Source organism: Neoarius graeffei, chromosome 11, assembly GCF_027579695.1.
Source record: "Neoarius graeffei isolate fNeoGra1 chromosome 11, fNeoGra1.pri, whole genome shotgun sequence".
Lineage (NCBI taxonomy): Eukaryota > Metazoa > Chordata > Actinopteri > Siluriformes > Ariidae > Neoarius > Neoarius graeffei.
Window position 1 is genome coordinate 79,693,097 of NC_083579.1, and position 15,767 is coordinate 79,708,863.

At 42.6% G+C, this 15,767-nt stretch overlaps 1 protein-coding gene across 3 annotated transcripts in view; it reads left to right on the forward strand.

Annotated features, from left to right (window-relative positions):
• e2f2 (E2F transcription factor 2) overlaps positions 1 to 15,767 on the forward strand; it is a 57,739-nt gene that overhangs the window by 27,131 nt on the left and 14,841 nt on the right. For all 3 annotated transcript variants that reach the window (XM_060934756.1, XM_060934757.1, XM_060934758.1), the window contains exons 2-4: positions 10,327 to 10,429; positions 13,235 to 13,454; positions 15,081 to 15,242. In XM_060934756.1, coding sequence (XP_060790739.1) covers positions 10,327 to 10,429; positions 13,235 to 13,454; positions 15,081 to 15,242 — 485 coding nt within the window. The remainder of the gene's footprint in view (positions 1 to 10,326; positions 10,430 to 13,234; positions 13,455 to 15,080; positions 15,243 to 15,767) is intronic.

The window sequence follows — 15,767 nt, forward strand, 5'->3', positions numbered from 1 at the left end:
TGCGTCTCTCTCTCTCTCTCTCTCTGGCAGGGTTTTTGTTTGTTGGCTTTCGGAGGCAGCATAACATTTGTTTTTTGTTTTTATATTTAAGTTATTCCACGAAATCGAGTCGTACATGAGCTGATAGACGACAAGTTGTGTAGCACTGAGCCATGTTCGACGAGATTGAGTGGAATAACTGTGTTATTCGATCCACATTCACTGGATTTTGAGAAACAGCATTTTTATTTTTTGCAAATTCAGTAAATAAAAACTTTTATACAAAACGTCCGACAATCGTTTTATTCCATATTTTGTTGCGCTTTTTTATTTTTATTTTTTGTGGTTTTGTTTTCAAGTAGAGTTTTTATTCAGCAGAGGTTGATTCAGCAACATTCTCCGCCATTTTGTTTTTCTCTACTCACGGTATATGAGCTGATATCATAGTAGTAGAGTAGCCAATCATAGCGCGCAATTGCTTATATCCACTGAATGTGGAAGGAATAAAAGCTTTTATCTGTCAAGTTTCCTCTGATATTTATTTTGCTAAAATATATTTATGACCCATGATCAGCGTTAAACCTGCCACGTCTGAGCTGAACTCCAGGTAGCTTTTAAAATACAATCTACTGGCACGTTACCGAGTGTACTACATGCACACGATTTGGGATTCAGCTGCAGAAAAATGCACGCCAACTATACAACTATATTCAACAGGCTCTATGTGATACCGAGATTAAATTATTGGCACCCTGGGCCTTGTTTTGGTCGCTCTGTGCCATTACGGCAGTTCAGCGCACTTGAATCTCATTCTTAATAGTTAGACAAGAAACAGTGACGCATACACTCACCGGCCACTGTAATAGGACCTTGTTGTTGATTTCTAAGACCCCTGTTCTTGGGTGCAGGAGTGGAACCCAATGTGTTCTTCTGCTGTTGCATGCTGAGATGCTTTTCTGCTCACCACGGTTGTAAAGAGTGATTATATGAATTACTATATCCTTCCTGGCAGCTCGAACTGTTCAATCTGTCCATTTCCCTCTGACCCTCTCTTATCAACAAGGCGTTTGTTTCCACCCACAGAACTGTCGCTCACTCACTCAGTGTTTTTTGTTTTCTGCACCATTCTGTGTAAACTCTAGAGACTGTTGTGTGTGAAAACCCCAGGAGATCAGCAGCTTCTGAAATACTCAAACCAGTCCATCTGGATCAAACCAGCACCCATACCACAGTGAGAGAAAGTCACACTTCATTGTGAGATCACAATTTTTTCCCATTCTGATGTTTGAACTGTGAGGTAACAGTGCTAACCACGACACTAGTGTGCTGCCCCACTATTAGAACAACTGTGTTAATACAGTGCCTTGCAAAAGTATTCATACCCCTTGAACTTTTTCACATTTTTCCACCTTACAACCACAAACTTAAAAGTTTTTTATTGAGAGTTTGTGATAGACCAACACAGAGTAGCACAGAATTGTGAAGTGAAACGAAAATGATAAATGGTCTTAAATTTTAAACAAATAAAAATCTGAAAAATGTGGTGTGCATTAGTATTCAGACCCCTGTACTCTGATACCTCTAAATACAATCCAGTGCAATCAATTGCCTTCAGAAGTCGTCTAATTAGTTAATAGAGTCCTACTGTGTGTAATTTACTCTCAGCATAAATACACTTGTTCTGTGAAGGCCTCAGTGGTTTGTTAAAGAACACTGAAGAACAAACAGCATCATGAAGACCAAAGAACTCACCAGACAGGTCAGGGATAAAGTTCTGGAGAAGTTTAAAGCAGGGTTAGGTTATAAAAAAATATCCCAAGCTCTGAACATCTCAAGAAGCACTGTTCGATCCATCATTCAAAAATGGAAAAAGTACGGCACAACTGCAAACCTACCAAGACATGGCCGTCCACCTAAACTGACAGAGCGAGCAAGGAGAGCACTGGTCAGAGAAGCAGCCAAGAGGCCCATGATCACTCTGGAGGAGCTGCAGAAATCCACAGCTCAGGTGGGAGAATCTGTGCACAGGACAACTATAAGTCGTACACTCCACAAATCTGGCCTTCTTGGAAGAGTGGCAAGAAGAAAGCCATTGTTGAAAGACAGGCATAAGAAGCCATGTAGGGGACACAGCAAACATGTGGAAGAAGGTGCTTTGGTCAGATGAGACCAAAGTTGAACTTTTTGGCCTAAATGCAAAGCGCTATGTGTGGCGGAAAACTAACACTGCTCATCACCCTGCACACACCATCCCCACTGTGAAACATGGTGGTGGCAGCATCATGCTATGGGGATGCTTTTCTTCAGCAGGGACAGGGAAGCTGGTCAGAGTTGATGGGAAGATGGATGGAGCTAAATACAGGGCAATCCTGGAAGAAAACCTGTTGGAGGCTGCAAAAGACTTGAGACTGGGAAGGAGATTCACCTTCCAGCAAGACAATGACCCTAAACATACAGCCAGAGCTACAATGGAATGGTTTAGATCAAAGAATATTCATGTGTTAGAATGGCCCAGTCAAAGTCCAGACCTAAATCCCATTGAGCATCTGTGGCAAGACTTGAAAATTGCTGTTCACAGATGCTCTCCATCCAATCTGGCTGAGCTTGAGCTATTTTGCAAAGAATGGGCAAAAATTTCAGTGTCTAGATGTGCAAAGCTGGTAGAGACATACCACAAAAGACTTGCAGCTGTAATTGCAGCAAAAGGTGGCTCTACAAAGTATTGACGCAGGGGGGCTGAATACTAATGCACACCACATTTTTCAGATTTTTATTTGTTTAAAATTTTGAAGACCATTTATCATTTTCGTTTCACTTCACAATTCTGTGCTACTCTGTGTTGGTCTATCACATAAAATCTCAATAAAAAACTTTTAAGTTCGTGGCTGTAAGGTGGAAAAATGTGAAAAAGTTCAAGGGGTATGAATACTTTTGCAAGGCACTGTATGTTAAATGTCATTTGTCTTGCAGCTGGAACGACTGTCAGAGCTGCTGGTAAAGAAAATGAATTAATGCCTTCTGACCGATCAGAATGAAGAATTCAGCAGCTTTAAATGTCCGTTTCAGAGAGCAGCATCAACATTAATCTGCTTCAGGTCTGGTATTCTGGGTGAAACCTGAACTACATTCTCTCAAGATTAATGAGCTGGGTGTGATTAACTTATGTAGTCTTGGTCTTAAAATTGAGTTTCCTTCTTGTGGTATGACTCTTCAGAAACATGCAAATGTGTTTAAAAGGGTTTCAGTTTTTTTCTCGATGGAGACGTGGTGCGTTTGGTTACACTGCAGCGAAAGAGTGCTTACTCATCACTGCGGTTTAGATATGAGGAAAGGATCTGACATTTCCTCTCAGTTATAGTGTGTGTGTGAGACCCAAAACTTTAACTTTTTTTTAATTATGCTAACACAAAGGCTGTACAATATAACAAAACAAAGACAATAGTGCATAGACGGTGAATGCAAGCTGTGTAATGAACAAAGGGAAGAGGTGCCCAGGATAAAGCGGCTAGAGATAATGAGATGAGATGATGATTTTTAAAGTGCAAATTAAGTGTGTGTGTGTGTGTGTGTGATAGATTAAAATAATGTCCTGGTGAAGGTTGTTGGATCCAGAGCTTATCCCAGGAGCCCTGGGGGTAAAGTGGGGATATGATGGAGAAACACTTGAATTTAATTGGTGATTTTCACTTTAATCAGCTTTGAAACCATAAAAATGTGCCGTAAAGGAAATTCAGTCTTCAGTTGGCTGAGTCACAAAAAAATCCTCTTCAAACTCACTCAGTGTGAACAGAGTCAGAGTGAAGAGTACGATACGAAGTTTAGCTCTGGGTTCTCTCACTCACTCACTCACTCACTCTCGTGCTCGCTCTCTCACTCTCTTTCACACACTCGCATGCTCTCTCATTCTTTCTCACTCACACACACACACTCTCACACTCTCTCTTACACTCTCTCTCTTGTGCGCTCTCTTTCACACTCTTTCACACCCTCCCTCTCACACTCTGTCTCACACACATTCTCTCAAACACTCTCTCTCACTCACATGCACACACACTCACTCTCTCTCTCTCTCTCTCTCTCTCTCTCTCTCTCTCTCTGACACATACTCTCTCTCTCACACTCTCACTCTCTCTCTCTCTCTCTCTCTCTCTCTCTCTCTGACACATACTCTCTCTCACTCTCTCTCACTCTCTCACACACTCTCTCTCTCTCTCTCTCTCTCTCTCTCTCTCTCTCTCTCTCTCTCTCTCTCTCTCACACTCTCTCTCTCACTCACTCTCTCCCTCAGGTAGTGTTTACATTAGACCGTATCAGCGGATCATCAGATTAACCTTTTTAAAACGATTCGCGTGCACACAGCAACACCAATACACGGATACGCTAATCACATGACTATTACGGCACATAAGTTGAAACATGTCAGTGCAGCTCAGCGCTTCCTCCTCAGCGGCTGCGCTCCAAATCACTCCGCCCTGAACAGCGAGTGCCCTCTGGAGGGTGCGCACTCCGGCCCTGCGCAGCTCACAGAGCGCGCGAGTGAAGCGCACGAGCAGTGATTCGGGACTGAGCCGCTGTGTGTGTGATCCCAGTGCATATCGGGCATGCGCAAGTCACTCACCACTTGCAAGTGGAAGGATGGCAAGCCTAAAGACAATCATAACTACACAATGGGCAGTATTTGCATCTTACCATGAACATTGACAAAGCAAAGCATTATATTCATACTTTTATACTCTTTAATGAAAACAAAAAGGTGATACAAGGCGGAAACAATAGCAGGAAGTGAAGTCCGCGCCGTTTTTCAGCAGTCGCGTCACATGACCAACGTGGCATGAACAACGCCAGCGAATCAGGAAGGTGGATGTCACAGTGACGTTGTCCAATGACGATATCAGCTAGAGCTCAGCACTGCGTTTCCTCATATCTCAATGTTTACACAGCACCGGACCAGATACGAACTGGGTTGAATACGTGGGCCCTGGCGGATTCAAGTTGTTCCGCCTGTGGAGTCGTTTCCCGGCGTTTTGATGTGAACGGACAGTGCATCCGCGACGAAAACGAGACGGATACGGTCTAATGTAAACACCACCTCACTCTCTTTCACACTTGTGTGCTCTCTCTCTCTCATTCTTTCACACACACTCTCACACTCTCTCTCTTACACACTCTCGCACGCGCTCTCTTTCACACTCTCTTTCACACCCTCCCTCTCACACTGTCTCACACACATTCTCTCAAACACCCTCTCGCTCTCTCTCACACACACACACTCACTCACACTCACACACACACACACACACACACTCACTCACACACATTCTCTCTCTCTCTCTCTCTCTCTCTCTCTCTCTCTCTCTCTCTCTCTCAAACACTCTGACACATGCGCTCTCTCTCACTCACACACACACTCTGTCTCTCTCTCTCTCTCTCTGCAGACACACATTCCTGCTGCACTACAATTCCAGAACCTGGATAAATCTGAGTTAGAACACTGCCTACTTCTCTCAAACCTATTTACATGATTGAAATGTTGAGATTATGGTGTCATTAAGAAACCGGTTGGAACACATCTGTTCTTCTCGAGCGGGAAAGAGGAAAGGAAAAGAAGATCGAACTACAGAAACTTGGCCTTTTCTTCTTCCACCTGTTCTTTGCTCCAGATGTTGGTGACAGGTGGAACGCTCAGTCAGCTTAGGGACAATACCAGGCTTCTTCTTCTGACTGACTGGCGCACACACACACACACACACACACACACACACACACACACATAGACACATGCAAATGGAGTCACAATTTCAAAGACAGTGATGTCCTTATGCAAATGCACATAAGATTCAACACACACACACACACACACACACACACACACACGCGCAAATCTTGGCACATGATTTGCATTTTATTTTGTGGTTACATTTGATTCGCTCCATCAAACTTATCAAATCAGTGGCCTGTGTTCGGTTGCCATTTCAGCTATTTACAAGCAAATTAGTAAATAATGTTCAATGTCGAACTCCGAAAGCCTCTTTGGTGAAAGTTTTTTTTTTTTTGATCTAAATATAAAAAAGACGAATAAACAGATGAGTTCTTTATTCTGAGTACAATAGTGTCTTGTCCTTTACTTTGCAACCCTGAGCCAATCCTGATCTTTATTATTTTCACATTAATTATTGTAAAATCAATACTACATTCTGTCATAACGTGGTCTGTGAAACGGGGGCCCCGCAGCCACGACTTTAAAAATTCATAACTCGGCCACTGAAGGTCATAGCCCTGCCAGGCACCTCCCTCTCGACAAGCCCTTTCGAACTAGCACAGGCCCGGCCTTCTATAACCACGGTTCGGCCCGCTATCCGCTATTCGCCCCTGAAACCCCCATGCAAGCACTGCTCGCCAAAAACTTTAATTCATAACTCAGCCACTGAAGGTCGTAGCCCTGCCAAAATTTACAGGCACCTCCTTCTCTGCGAGTGTCACGCTAAATAAGATGACAATAATCCACTCCGTATTCAGTGTTTGTTTTTATCGCACGATGCAGTTGAGCTAATGTTTTAGGGTTGACCGTATCTGGTTGATCCAGTCGGTTGATTAAGAGTTCAGTTTATATGAAACTTTGCAGTACAGTATTGGGTTCAGTGCCAAACTGTCAATCAGTGGTTGATGTTATGTGCATTTTTTCATTCATAATAAGAACGACAGTCAGTCATGTGCTTTGTAGGATGTAGATTTATATTTTAGAGTTTTTATTTTCTTCTATTTTCTAAGCTCTAGTGCAGCAGGTTTGAGTCTGAATGCCGAATGATATGACCGTGTCGAGTTCTGAGTCATTTTAAAAGTCATTTTGTTACAAAGTTACTTGGAATCTCATCCTCAGAATTTTAACTCTATTCTGTAAGAATAGTTGTCGTTAATTACTAAATTTATTATAGACTGATTACAAACATTGTCAACAATGACTATTTTATACTATGTTTCATGAGTGTTATTATAGTACCGCTATATGAGGACCAGTAAGTTGTAACCAACTACAACATCTCAGACTCCCTGGTGCTGCAGACATCGTTCTACACGGACACACAGATGGAAACCTATGTGGCTGGGTTAAAGATCTGGGGATCAGGACACTACAAGATAGACGGCAGTAGACGGATCTCAGTGCAGGAAGTGTGTTTATTAGCAGGCGTGATATTTACAAAAACAAAACACAAAGCAGAATATTTAAACAGCGTTATAAACATGGCTAGAAACAAACACGATGATGATGATGATACTGCACAAAGTCTCCATGAAAACAGCATCCGTACCTGTGTGTGCTGATTGTGCTCAAATCAGTATCAGGTGTTTCCCATAACGACCGGGTCCCAAACACGCGCACAACACGCTCCATGAGCACTTGTGGCTACACGAGCCGCGCCAGACTCAAGTGCGCAGAGGCGTGACAGTCGAGTGTTCACATGCTGTGTGACCATAACTTTTAGCTCACATGTATATCACCACCAAAATGCCTCATTTTCATCGATAACGCATCGCGACCATAACTTAATGAGACGGATGTGACGTCGGATGCAACCCAGCAATTGTACCCTACTACAAGTTAAAAAAAAAGACTTCAACTTGGGGAAAAAAAAATCCATGGCCCACTAGATTGTAGGCCGTGGCCCAGTGGTTGTGAGAAACTGGTTTAGACAGCAGAGGGCACAATAACATACAATACACGTGACTTCACTGTAGGTGGAAGTAACACAGCTCTAATGCTGCAAAAACACACAAAACAGATTGTTTATTCTGTTTAATCTGTTTACTTGTATAAACATGATGCAGTATGAAAGAGCTGCTGTGTGATCGATTGTACAAATAAATTTAACAAGAAATCTGAGCTCTGTTTTCACAGACTGCTGAAAGATAAAGAGAAGTAATGGAGGGAGAACAAATGTTCAAAAGTTTATTAAGAAAATACCTTTTCGTTATTAACTTTGTTTATTAATAAAAGGAATATTTTAGTTAATAGGCTATTACAGTTTACTTCAACCTTTACAAATGTGTGTAAATAATTATTGTTGGGTATTCAGGAAATGAAAGTAAGTAAGTTTGTTTTTAATTGAACAAAATTAATATTTAGTTTAATGAGTTGGAAAATGAATGTTGCAAAATTTTTTGGTAATAAACTTATCTTAATTTTTTTTTTTCAAAAATATCATGGGAAAATCGAATCATGAACCCAGTCTCGTGAGTCATAATTGTTAATTATGAAAACTTTCTTATGATTTGAATACTAATCTTCATTTTGATTAATTTGTTTCCATAATTTTAATACATGTAAACACTAATATACGTACATATGCTTTTATTGCTATAATTTATTATTTATTATTATTATTATCCAGTTGAATTGTGAGTTGGATGAATTGTTACATGCCGACTTGTATCTGAAGCTCGGATGTTTAAGTGACGGTGTCTTTAACTTCCTTTGACTCGTCTGTCACTGAAATTAATGTTAATCTGCAGCCGTGTTCAGTTCAGTTCTGAAGCGAAGCGTTGAAGTGAGCAGGATGTGGAGGAGATTTCGTCAGAGATTTGTCAGAGTCTTCATGCCTCTTGTTAAAGCGTCAGGTCGTTAAGTGGTTGTGTTGGGGCCATCGAGAAAATCGTGGGTGGTGCAGCAGATGAATAGTGAGCACTCGAGCCAACACTTTTGTTCCAGTGAACTATGAACAAGCCCCACATCAATACACATCCAACTGAAACTGTATTAGCAATTATAGCATGTTTTAAAAAAAAACCTGTCCAAACCAATGGCATAAATGCAGTCCGTAGTATTTTATTCCTTTTATACCACAGCAAGTCGCATTTTTGTGTTTTTGATGATCAAAGAATGACATACTGTACTTTTTATTATCCATTTATATTTACTGTACATCTGTAAAGCAAGTTAGTCCCTGTTATTTCTTAACATTAAAGGAGAACTGAAGTCATTTTTAAACTTGCTTTATTTCTTAATTAACGTGTTATTCAATTACGTTTTGGGTTTTAGTAACCTTATATCGTGACTCGTATTGGCAACTAATGGGCCTTTTCCACTACGCTTTCTCAGCTCACTTCAGCCCAACACGGCTCGCGTTTCGACTACCTCAGAGCAGCACGACTGAGCTCACTTCAGCCTTACTCAGCACCCAAAACTCGCACGGTTTTGGAGTGGGGCTGAAGTGAGCTCAACCGAGCCGAGTGGGGCTAGGGGCGTGAGCAGACACTCCCCTGTGCACTGATTGGTGAGGAGGAGTGTCCTCACATGCCCACACACGCCCCGCGAGCACGCTGGGATCTGTAAACACCGTAAACCAGGAAGAAGAAGAATTACGACGGAGAAGAAGAAGATCAGAAAACTAGAAGATGGAAGACCAACCCAAGCGAGGACAACAAGCCACAGCACCAAGACCAGCAACACTAACGACTCCATGTCCTCCATTGTTTACTATCCGGGTCGTGAGACTACCGCTTAAAAGGTCACTGATGTCACTGTTTGCGCTGCCTAACAACATCACATGACGTCCACCCACTTTTGCTAACTCCACCCAATGTGTCCACCCACTTCCAGCTAGCACGGTTCAGCGCGGTTGTAGTCGAAATGCAACTCCAACAGCCCCGCTCAGCTCGACTCAGCCGTGTTGGTAGTGGAAGAGCCCCATAATTGCAATTAAATATTATACTTCTCGGCCTATTCGGTTTTTAGCCGTGTTGAATTTAGTTCATTTGGTCCACGGCAGGCGTCGCTTGTCCGACAAAAACGAGTTTAAATGACGATTACTGCCTACTTTTATCAAACTTTCCTGATTGCTATCAAAACAAACAAAACTTCCGGCTTGATTACATCAGCATTCGAAAGAGAGCGCGCGCGTCTTTTGACAACGTTGGCAGATGTTGGTCACTTTGATTTCCGCTGTACATTTTACTTCCGTCCTACGATGTCTCGCACAGGTCTCAACGAATCTCGTTTACGGCCATTGCTTTGACATATGGACTGATATATTACAGAGCATATTTCAAACACTCAGAACCTGCTATAGGAGCGACAAAATAGCGATCAAAATGCATTCCTATATTTAATAAAATGAGAGAATTTTGATGATAAAAATTTTGCCTTCAGTTTTCCTTTAAAGCTGATATAAACAGATCTTCCCTCACTAGACTCTTGTTATTTTTCTTCTTCTCTGTCCTCAGGAAAGTCCTGAAGCAGAATCTTTTGACTTTTACAACTGGACACTCCATAAGTGTTAAATCATAAATAAATGTCCTCTCTAACAGAACGCTTCACCACATCACTATTTTTTTTCCCTTGTTCTCTCCCAGGCAAAGAGGCGGTTGGATTTGGAGGATCCGCTCTATCTCCCAGATTTCCGCACGCCCAAAGGAAAGGGGAACACGCCCTCGGCGAAACTCTCCAGCCCAAGAAGTGCGTGAGAGAGAGAGATTGTGCTCTTAATAACTGGTGATGTGAATGATGTACAGCATATTGTGCGATCATGTAAAAGTTCTGTGAAATGATTGACAATCTGTAAACAACAAGCCATTCTGTCTTATTATTACTTACATTTCAGTGAGCATGTTGACTCTGTAAATAATATCTTCAGTCACATTAACGCCTGTATCGGGAAAGCATGATGCAAAAAGCACCTAGTTCACATTCTCACTAGATTATACATGTAATAATACAATTTAATTTCACTAGACTTTCAGACGCAGTATAAACTTTCTCATTGGTTCCAGAGAGCATATTCAGCTTGTCGTCTTGTCCTCACCATGATACCTCATTCCAAAAACACAACAACTTTTTAAAGACAAGTTTTGGCATGTCTTATCCCATCTTCAGTTTAATGAGGAATGACTAGATTTGCATTACATGATCGTATGAATTTGCTTTTTCAGGGAAGGCCTTCCTTCTTTCAGCAAGACAACGCAAAACCGATTTCTGCACATATTAAAACTGCATGGATCTGTAGTAAAAGAGTCCGGGTGCTAAACTGGTCTGCTGCAGTCCCAACCTGTCTCCCATTTAAAACATTTGGCACATTATGAAGCGCAAAATACGACAAAGATGTGAGACTCCGAACTGTTGAGCAACTGAAATTGTATATCAGGCAAGAATGGGACAACATTTCTCTTTCAGAACTACAGCAATTGGTCGTCTCAGTTCCCAAACGTTTACAGAGTGTTGTTAAAAGTAGAGGTGATGCAACACAGCGGTAAACACGCCGCTGTCCCAACTTTTCTGAAACGTTTTGCTGACATCAAATTCAAAATGAGCAAATATTTTTCAAAAAACAATAAAATTTCTCAGTTTCAACATCTGATATGTTGTCTTTGTACTATTTTCAATGAAGTACAGTATAGGGTTTCCATGATTTGCAAATTATGGCATTCTGTTTTTATTTACAGTTTACACGGTGTCCCAATTTTTTTTTTTTGGAATTGGTGGGGCTGTAAAAAGCATCTAAGAAAGGATGTTAAGTTGAAAGGAGATCTTAGAGCTTCAGGAGTGTGATCTTTAAAGTTCAAAATGTTTTTGATTTTGTAAGAAGATAATACTAATTTATTATGAAGATCTGTTTTGGGGGCGGCACGGTGGTGTAGTGGTTAGCGCTGTCGCCTCACAGCAAGAAGGTCCGGGTTCGAGCCCCGTGGCCGGCGAGGGCCTTTCTGTGCGGAGTTTGCATGTTCTCCCCGTGTCCGCATGGGTTTCCTCCGGGTGCTCCGGTTTCCCCCACAGTCCAAAGACATGCAGGTTAGGTTAACTGGTGACTCTAAATTGAGCGTAGGTGTGAATGTGAGTGTGAATGGTTGTCTGTGTCTATGTGTCAGCCCTGTGATGACCTGGCGACTTGTCCAGGGTGAACCCCGCCTTTCGCCCGTAGTCAGCTGGGATAGGCTCCAGCTCGCCTGCGACCCTGTAGAACAGGATAAAGCGGCTAGAGATGATGAGATGAGATCTGTTTTGCAAAAATGTTCAAGTTTGATTTCTGAAACTTGGGAGAAATTGCCAATGTCAGGAAATTTGAAATAACATGCTGTGCTCGCCGTAGAAGGAGTAACGAGTCAAACAAGCCGAGCGTGTTCTTCAGATGGTGAGCCAGCTTGGCATGATCAGGGGAGAATTTCCTACTTTCTTTCAAATGTTTTAAAATGGTGCTCCGCAGAAGACGTTTTCATATTGCCAGGACATCATAACAGTTAGTGTTGGGTCGAGGAAAGCAGATGAACTTAGATTCTGCTAAAACATCCTTTCAACTCTGACTGACTTAAAGAAGCTTTTTATATTAGACAGATCAATCCTGAATTGAATAAACAAGTTCAAGACCTTCACGCTTTCTCACCCAATTAGTTATCTTAATCGTTTAATTAGCTTTTGTCAGTTTCACTTATTTTATTATTGTAATTCGTTAATTCATTCATACAGTCATGTGATACAAAACTAGTCATTCCTCATTAAACTGAAGATAACATAAAATATGCCGAAGTGTGTCTTTAAAAAGTTGTTTCGTGTTGTGTTAGCCTGGCAAGCCAGACTAAATGTGAATATTTAGTCTGGCCTCGCTCGTAGACATTTCCGAAGGGTGTGCGTAGGAACAACCCGCTGTCTTTCAAACTGTCTCTGTGCGTATAGGCCAACGCTCTGACCAATCAGCGCAACAGTGACTGTGACGTAGTCAGAGCGACAGAAAGCAGTGGCGGAACCAGCTGGTAGATCAGACTTTTGCCATAGCCGGTTGGCAAAACAGCGAAAACGTCCTTCTTGAAAAGGAATGAGCGGAGAGCCTCTTCCTGCTCATGTTTCAACCAAAACTCCAAGTCTAATTCTTCTAAAACTGATTCCAAAGCGGAGTCAAACGAGCGCTGTTCACTAGCCGTAGCCATCTTTCCTGTTGTGCTTTCTCCAGCATCGCGCAGCCTTGTCATCACTCCTGCAAAAGCCCGCCCAAAGAATACAAACAAAAACCTTGCGTTGTGATTGGCGGGCACGATTTGATGCCCGGGGTGTGTTGTTGATATGGTCCGAGGCTAGACCCACTCGTAGGCAAAAATATTTTTGGCCGCTAGGCGGGTGGGTCTAGTTTACTAGGCTAGTGTTGTGGTTATTTTTTAAATTTCTCTTAATTTTATTGCTATCATGATCATATGATCCCTCGTTCCTCTGATCTTGATAAAGCTGTGCTTTGCAGATGAATAAATAACTCTTTTATTTTTCTCCACTTCATCACAGCACCGAAGTCTCCAGGCGAGCGAACGCGCTACGACACCTCCCTCGGCCTGCTCACCAAGAAGTTTGTGGGGCTGCTGAGCGAGTCAGCAGACGGCGTTCTGGACCTGAACTGGGCCACTGAAGTCCTGGAGGTTCAGAAGAGGAGGATCTACGATATCACCAACGTGCTGGAGGGAGTTCAGCTTATCCGCAAGAAATCCAAAAACCACATTCAGTGGCTGTAAGTGTCTTCAACCCACACCACAATAAACAACAACAAAACAGCCAGTCTCCGTTTCCAGCCGTGTCAATAACACATCAGGAATAGGACGAGTGATTGATTATAAGACTCACTCAAAACATGACACAAGCCTTACGTTAACGCGATCCTGACCAGGATAAAGCATTTACTGAAGATCTTCTTTCAGCTGTTCCCTTTAGGAGTCGCCGCAGTGGATAAAGTCCCTCCGTCTCCTCCTGTTCTCCGTATCTTTTTCTGTCCCACCAACCGTCCTCATGTCCTCCTTCACCACATCCATAAATCTCATCTTTGCTCTTCCTCTTTTCCTTCTACCTGCAACTCCATCTCCAGCATTCTTTTCCCAGTAAACCCTGGATCTCTCCTCTGTATGTGTCCAAACCATCTCTCGTTCTCACTTTGTCTCCAAGCCGTCCTACATGTCCATTCCCTTTAATATACTCGTTTCTAATCTTGTCCATCTTTGTCCAAAAGCATTTATTGGAGATGAATGAATGAGTGCGCTTTTCTTTGAGTCTTGTATCTGACCAACACCTACCACCTGCTGCTCTTGTGACGTTTTTTGCCGAGTTTTGCTGCTTCCTAGTAACGAAGCACACCCCTTCACTGCCTTGTGCTCATCTCAGGACTCTTATTACCTCTGCCAACTGTTACGGAGGTCATGAAGGAGGTTATGTTTGTCTTCGTTTGTTTGTTTGTTTGTTCTCAATGTAACTCAAAAACCAGTGAACGGATTTTGATGAAATCTTTTGAGGAAAGATGAGCCATGGGCCAAGGAATAACTTATTAGATTTTGATGCAAATCCGGCAGAGGTTTACACTCTCCCGAGTGTCCTTCTAGTTTACGATAGGATCATACTGAACATCCCACATCTTTACAACCCATTTAATATCGTGTACCTCTGTTTCTGTATGACCACTATAGTGATTTATAATCCCACAATCTGGTGTCACCCAGAATAGGATGGATTCTTTGTGTTTTGTTTTTTGGTTTTTTTTTTTTTTTAATACTCTGGTCTCTCTCAATGCTATTAGCTCACTGGCTGCAACCAACCACCATTTTGCTGAGTCTCATGAGGTGATTATCGAAAAATAGTTCAAATTTCTCGACCAATCAGCACACACGATTTTCTCTAATCACCTCTGTCTCATCTCATCTCATTATCTGTAGCCGCTTTATCCTTCTACAGGGTCGCAGGCAAGCTGGAGCCTATCCCAGCTGACTACGGGCGAAAGGCGGGGTACACCCTGGACAAGTCGCCAGGTCATCACAGGGCTGACACATAGACACAGACAACCATTCACACTCACATTCACACCTACGCTCAATTTAGAGTCACCAGTTAACCTAACCTGCATGTCTTTGGACTGTGGGGGAAACCGGAGCACCCGGAGGAAACCCACGGGGAGAACATGCAAACTCCACACAGAAAGGCCCTCGCCGGCCACGGGGCTCGAACCCGGACCTTCTTGCTGTGAGGCGACAGCGCTAACCACTACACCACCGTGCCGCCTAATCACCTCTGTATTTACACTAATTGTAATTATTGAAAAATTTGTTGAAATGTTAAATATTTCAACCTGCTCTTGTTTCTGGATGTGTTTTAGGGTGACTGGTGTGTTCGAGGGCTCTGCGAGTGCTTCGGAGCGAACGAATGCTCTGCAGAGAGAACTCGCCGAGTTGGACAGGAAGGAGAATGTTCTGGATGACCTCATCCAGTCTAGCACCAATCAGCTGCGAGAGCTCACTGAAAACAAAGACAACCAACAATATCCTTTCCTTCCAGCCAGGCCCGGCGCCGTGGGGGGGCGAAAGGGGGCGTCGCCCCCTCGTGGCTACAGTCCCACCCCCTCAAAGGAGACTCAGATCACTTAATTGTTTTCTTATGAAAATATAATGTATTATAGACGTATTAATAATTTGCATTTTCAAATACGAAATATTAAGTGGTTACGCATTGCACAAAAATACATTTCACATAAATCACCTGTTTTAGACATGTGTATCAATCCTAACTACTGGGGACGAGTTATTGTGGGTGTGTGTGTGAAATGCTGACACAGCCGCGCACACACAGACCTGTGATAAGGACAGGGGGCGGGGTCGTGCGGGCGGGCGGGGGGTTTACATGTGCACTGTCTCTGCAATATCCTGTAATATGCAGTCAGTTAACGGGAGTAGTCTTTCCCCCACCGAATTAAACCAATTCAATCACAATATTGTGAATCCATTTTCTTTCTTTGTCGGCTAAGTTTATCTCCGTTTATGTTGGTGTATGTGTTCATATATGGTCC